Source organism: Agelaius phoeniceus, chromosome 1 (genome assembly GCF_051311805.1).
Source record: "Agelaius phoeniceus isolate bAgePho1 chromosome 1, bAgePho1.hap1, whole genome shotgun sequence".
NCBI classification, from domain to species: domain Eukaryota; kingdom Metazoa; phylum Chordata; class Aves; order Passeriformes; family Icteridae; genus Agelaius; species Agelaius phoeniceus.
This window is the reverse complement of record NC_135265.1, coordinates 1,149,716-1,155,715: the sequence shown is the minus strand read 5'-3', so window position 1 is coordinate 1,155,715 and position 6,000 is coordinate 1,149,716. Positions and strand designations below refer to the sequence as shown.

Sequence of the window (6,000 nt, the reverse complement as noted above, 5' to 3'; positions counted from 1 at the left end):
TCATAATAATAATAATATAATAATAATAATAATAATAAATTCACAGGTTGGTGGCTCGGGAGGGCGAATCCCAGCGGGAATCGGGGCTCCCGAGGGCCGGGGGTTATTCCAGGGGCTATTCCAGCTCCGTGTCCTCTTTGGGCTTGTAGAGGATCCCGAATTTCTGCATGTACTTCTTGATGTATTCCTTGGTTTTGTGTTTGACGTTCTCGTTGCACTCCAGGTCCTCGGGGTTCTTGCAGTACTTGAGCTCCTTGTTCATCACTCCGTGGGTCAGCTGGGGGAATGCTGGAGTCAGGCCTGGAATTCCCACCAAGCCCAGGCCTGGCCTCTCCCCAGGCCACTGTGCTCCCACTTCCAAATACTTCCTCTTATTCCCAAATACTCCCTGTGCCACTGTCATATTATTCCCCAAATATTCTCTAAATATTTGGCATTGTTCCCTCAATATCTGCTGTTATTTTCCAAGCATTCCCAAGCTATTTTCTTATTATTCCACAAATATTCCTCCTCTTATTTCCAGATACTGCCCAAGCTATTGCTATATTGTTCCCCAAATGTTCCCTAAATATTTCCCAGATGTTCCCCAAATATTCCCGAAATACTCCCCAAGTATCTCCCAAATATTTCGCAAATATTCTCTAAATATTTGGGATTGTTCCCTCAATATCTGCTGTTATTTTCCAAACATTCCCAAGCTATTTTCCTATTATTCCCCAAATATCCCCTATTATTTCCAGATACTGCCCAAGCTATTGTTATATTATTCCCCAAATATTCCCAAATATTCCCCAAATATTTGGGGTTGTTCCCTCAATATCTGCTATTATTTTCCAAACATTCCCAAGCTATTTTCCTATTATTCCCCAAACATTCACTGCTACTTCCAGATATTGCCCAAGCTATTGTTATATTATTCCCCAAATGTTCCCCAAATATTCCTCAAATATTCCATAAATATTTGGGATTGTTCCCTCAATATCTGCTGTTATTTTCCAAACATTTCCAAGCTATTTTTCTATTACTCCCCAAATACTCCCCCTTTTATTTCCAGATACTGCCCAAGCTATTGTTATATTATTCCCCAAATATTCCTCAAATATTCCCCAAATATTCCTGAAATATTTGGTAGTGTTACCCCAATATCTGCTATAATTCCCAAACATCCCCCAAGCTATTTTCCTATTATTCCCCAAATATTCCCTGAGCTGCTGTCATATTATTGCTCAAATCTTTCCTGTTACTCCCCAAATATTCCCTAATATTTACTATTGTTCTCCCAATATCTGCTGCTCTTTTCCAAGCATTCCCAAGCTATTTTCCTGTTACTCCCCAAATATTTCCTATTCTTCCTCAAATATTTCCTATTACTCCCTAAATTGTTTTTCTATTACTTCCCAAATATTCCCCAAATAAACCCTAATATTCAATTTGCTATTATTGCCCAAATAGTCCCTAAATATTCATTATTGCTGTGCCAATATTTGTAATCATTCCCCAAATATCTCCCATTAATCCCAAATATTCCCTAAATATTTCCTATTATTCCTCCATATTATTTATCCAGTATTCCCCAATTATTCCCCAATTATTCCCTGTTATTCCCCAAATATTCCCTGAGCTGCTGTCATATTATTGCCCAAATCTTTCCTGTTATTCCCCAAATATTCCCTAAATATTTCCTACTGTTCTCCCAATATCCCCCCACCCTTTCTCCTTCCCTTCCCTCATCCTCCAAGGAGCTGGAGGCAGTTGGAACCACACGATCCCATTTGCTGGGACCATCCCTTGGTCCCCATGTCCCCATATCCCATTGTCCCTGTACCTCCCATGTCCTCATGTCCCACACATCCCTGTGTCCCTGCAGCCACCAGATCCCTGTGTTCCCAAATCCGTGTCCTGTACTTCCCATGTCCTTGTGTCCCTATGTTCCTGCACCATGTTCCCACATCCCTTTATCCCTGTGTCCCCATGTTCCTGTAGCCTCCATGCTCCCATGTCCCACATCCCCCCTGTGCCTGTATTCACAAGTTCCCACGACCCTCATGTTCCCAAGTCCTTAAACCCCATGTCCCTGTGTCTCCATATCCTTCTGTGTCCCCACGTACCCACATCTTTGTGTCCCTGTAACACCCATGTTCCCACTTCCCACATTCCAGTGAACCTGCACTCTCCATGGCCCCGAGTCCCACATTCCATGTCCCTGTGTCCTCATTTCAGCATCCCTGTGTCCCCATGTCCCCATGCTCCCATATCCCAAATCCCCATGTCCCTGTACACACTGTCCCTGTGTCCCCATGTTCCTGTGTCCCTGCACCCACTGTGTTCCCACATCCTGGTGTCCCCATGTCCCCCCATGTCCCTCCATCCCCGTGCCCCCCACATTCCCACATTCCCACCTTGCGTGCCAGGTGTTTGAAGTCCTCGGTGGTGGTGATCCGGCCCACCTTGCAGTCGGGCTTCCGGTAGGGATTCAGGCACTGCACGATGAACTGGGACATCTGTGGGACACACAGAGCACTGGATCCACTCCCTGCTGCCACCATCCCATCCCATCCCATCCCATGCCATCCCATCCCATCCCATGCCATCCCATCCCATCCCATCCCATCCCTCACCTCTTTCCTGAACACCTCCTTGCTCTTCTTGGCCAGCTCGCTGGACGTGTCGGCTTCCGCCGTCTTGGGCTTCTTGGAAGACTGAGGATGGGAACACAGGGATGGAAACGATTCCCTGGCCCTGCCTTGGGGACAGTGCTCCTGTCCCACAGCCTGGTGGGCAGCACAACTTCCTGCTCACTCCCAGGGACATTCCCAGAGACGTTACCAGCCCAATGCCAGCTCACTCCCCAGTCCAATCCAGATCTTCCCAGCCCGATCCCAGTGAGCTTCCAGGCTCATTCCAGTGCTCTCCTCAGCCCATTCCCAACACCCTTCCCACCCCAGCACATTTCCCAGGCTGATCCAGGTACAAATCCCAGACAAATACCAGCACGCTCCCACACCAAACCAGGGACTTCCCAGTCCCGTCCCATGAATTTCCCTGCCCTCTCCTGGTGCTCTTCCCAGCCTAATCCCAGCAAACCTCCCCACCCAGCCCTGGTTCAATCCTGGTGAACTTTCAGGTGAGCTTCCCAGTTCATCCCAGTGAAATTCCCAGCCCAATCCCAGTCTGATCCAGGCACACTTCCCAGGTGATTCCTGGGGAGTTTCCCAGCCCAGTCCCGGCACACTCCACACCCCAAAGCAGGCATTTCCCAGCCCAATCCCAGTGAGCTCCCCATCCCAATGCCAGCAGGCTCCTCGCCCCAATCCAGGCACAATTCCCAGTCTGATCCCAGCCCAGTCCCAGCATTTCCCAGCCTTGCTCCTGCCACTCCCCAGCTCAGTCCCAACACATTTCCCAGCCCAATCCTGGAACAATTCCCAGCACACTCCTGGGCTGGGAGGCACAGGGACCACTCCTTGTTCTTGTTTTCTTTGGAAAAAAAGCTGGAAAAAGATCAGGAGTGTGTCCTGGGGAAGTCAGGCTGGTCCATAGTGGGAATAAGTTCTGTGGGGGTGGATTTTCCTTCAGGAATTCCCTGAGAGGGCTGGGGCCCCCCACAAGCATTCACACGGTTTATCTTTAGCTACAGTCAAGATAAAGGGAATTTTCTAGGAATTTCTGGCTGCTTCTCTGAGTACTGACCCCTGATTTACCAACGGAGTAGAATCCACTCCAGCTGCATCCCAGAGCCCATCCCTTCACAATGGATCCACACCCACCTCCCACACGCTCCCATCCCAAACTCTGCCATCTCCTTGGAGCCTGGGAAGGGAAAAGCAGCATCCCTGCACCAGCACCATTTTCTGGGAGAGGTCTGGGATCCAGGTCATCCCAACTTGGATTGAAAGGACAGGAAGAACAAAAGGATTTGTTAAAGGTTTGGAAAGCTGGGGGAGGTCTCCCTTCTTCTGCTCTTTGATGATGTCCCAATATTTCTTTTAATTTAAAAAATCCCACTTTTTAAAAGTATTTAACACTGAAAAAAGCAGGAAAAAAAATCCCTTTCAATCCCTAAAAATGTGCCTGGCTGTAGGGCAGAGCTGCAAAATCCCGGGAGCAAAGGGACAGGGTGTAAATCAGCCGTGCCAGGGAGGTTTTATGGCCGAGGCTTGGCCGGAGCAGGGACATCAAAGCTCCTGCTCCAGCCCCAGGCTCGGCTGCCACTTCAAAAGGCCGGGAATGGGGAGCAGATGGCTCGGGATGGCTCCGGCACCAAGCCCTGCAGTGCTCCATCGGCAAAGCCACTCCCGAGCCCCTCGTCATTCCCAAACCCTCATCATTCATTCCTAAACTCCGTCATTCCCAAACCCTTTGTCATTCCCAAACCCTTCCTCATTCCCAAACCCTCATCATTCCCAAACCCCTCGTCATTCCCGAGCCCCACCATTCCCAAACCCTTCCCGAACTCCTTGTCATTCCCAAACCCTTCCGAAAACCTTCCCCATTCCCGAACCCTCATCATTCCCAAACTCTTCCCCATTCCTGAACCCCTCGTGATTTTCAAACCCTTCCCAAACCCCTCGTCATTCTCAAACCCTTCCCCATTCCCAAACCCTTTGTCATTCCCAAACCCCTTGCTTGTCATTCCCAAACTCTTTGTCATTCCTAAACCCTTCTACCACCCCAAATCCTTCTCCACTCCCAGATCCTTCTCTATCCCCAAACCTTTCCCCACCAAATCTTTCTCCACCCCCAAATTCCTTCTCCATCGTGAAATCCTTCCCCACTCTCAAAGTCCTTCTCAATCACTAAACTCTTCTCCACAACCAATCCCTTCCTCACCCCAAAATCCTTCTCCACCCCCAAACCTTTTTCCAACCCAAATCCTTCTCCAGCCCCAAACGCTTCTACATGATGAATCCTTCCTCCATCAGCGATCCCTTCTCCTCCACCCAATCCTTCTCCACCAATCCCTTCTCCATCCCCAAACCCTTCTCTGCCCCCACACCCTTCCCCATCCAACCCCTCTCCACGTGGGATGAGGGCAAAAATTGGTGTCAAAGTTGGCAGGGAAGGATGAGGAGGAGAAATGAAAACTCCGTTTCCAAGCTCCTCCTTGGGCCAAGGTGCCAACTCCTCCTTGGGGAATTCTTCCTAATTTTAGATTTTAGGCTAAAATTCCATTTTAAATTTATTTTAATATCAAAACCTCCATATCAAGGCCTTCCTCCCTCACCGCTCCAAAGTGAAATCCCATAACCCGAAGGCTGCCAGGAAAACAAACACAGGAAAATCCCCAGAATGGTGCTGTCCCTCTTTTCCAGCCTCTGGAGGAGATGGGAATGGAGAGGCCACAAAGATGAGGGGAAGACCAGCCTGGGATGGGATCAAGAAGCCAAACACTTGGGAAAACCTGGGATTCTCTTTTCCAGCAGCTGTGATCTGCTCCACTGACACCAACCTTTCCATGGAGAACCAATGGGCACAGACAAACTCATCCCAAATCCAAACTTTTCCCATCCAAAAGGATGCAAAACCTTCAGCATCCAGCCTGGTGTCCCTGCCTGCCTTCCTGCAGGGCCACTCCCTCAGGAAAGCCATTTTCCAAGGGGAAACCAGGATTTCAAGTGTGCTTTAAAGGGAACAGTGATCCTGGCTTCCCACTCCTCTTGTGCCTTTCCATCAAAATCCTCCCCCACAGCCCGGGAACACCGGGAATAGCAGCAGCAGCTGTCAGACACGGTGCCAGTGGGTTTAATCCCTCCTGGGTGGGTTTAATCCATCTGGGAAAGGTGTGGGGTGGGGAGGAGGGTAAAAAATCCAAGGAATGTGGTTGTAATTTCAGGGTGGAAGCGTTGGAGGCAGGAGCTGCGACCAGGGGAATTCAGTGCCAGGAAAAACCCAACCTTCTGGCCACCCTGGCCCAGAAGAAAAGGATCAAAGCTCTGGAGTGAGTAGGAACCACCTCAGCCTGAGGTCAGCCAGAGCCACTGCTCATTTAGGAATGAGGGA

The 6,000-nt window shown here is 49.4% G+C and overlaps 1 protein-coding gene across 1 annotated transcript in view; it reads right to left on the bottom strand.

Moving 5' to 3' along the window:
- The window catches only part of SETD2 (SET domain containing 2, histone lysine methyltransferase), a 51,195-nt gene continuing 45,195 nt past the window's right edge, over positions 1-6,000 (bottom strand). Inside the window, exons 19-21 of the mRNA XM_054633330.2 lie at positions 2,619-2,699; positions 2,400-2,501; positions 1-277 (exon numbers count right to left, since the gene is read on the bottom strand). Coding sequence (XP_054489305.2) covers positions 116-277; positions 2,400-2,501; positions 2,619-2,699 — 345 coding nt within the window. The 3' untranslated portion in view covers positions 1-115. The remainder of the gene's footprint in view (positions 278-2,399; positions 2,502-2,618; positions 2,700-6,000) is intronic.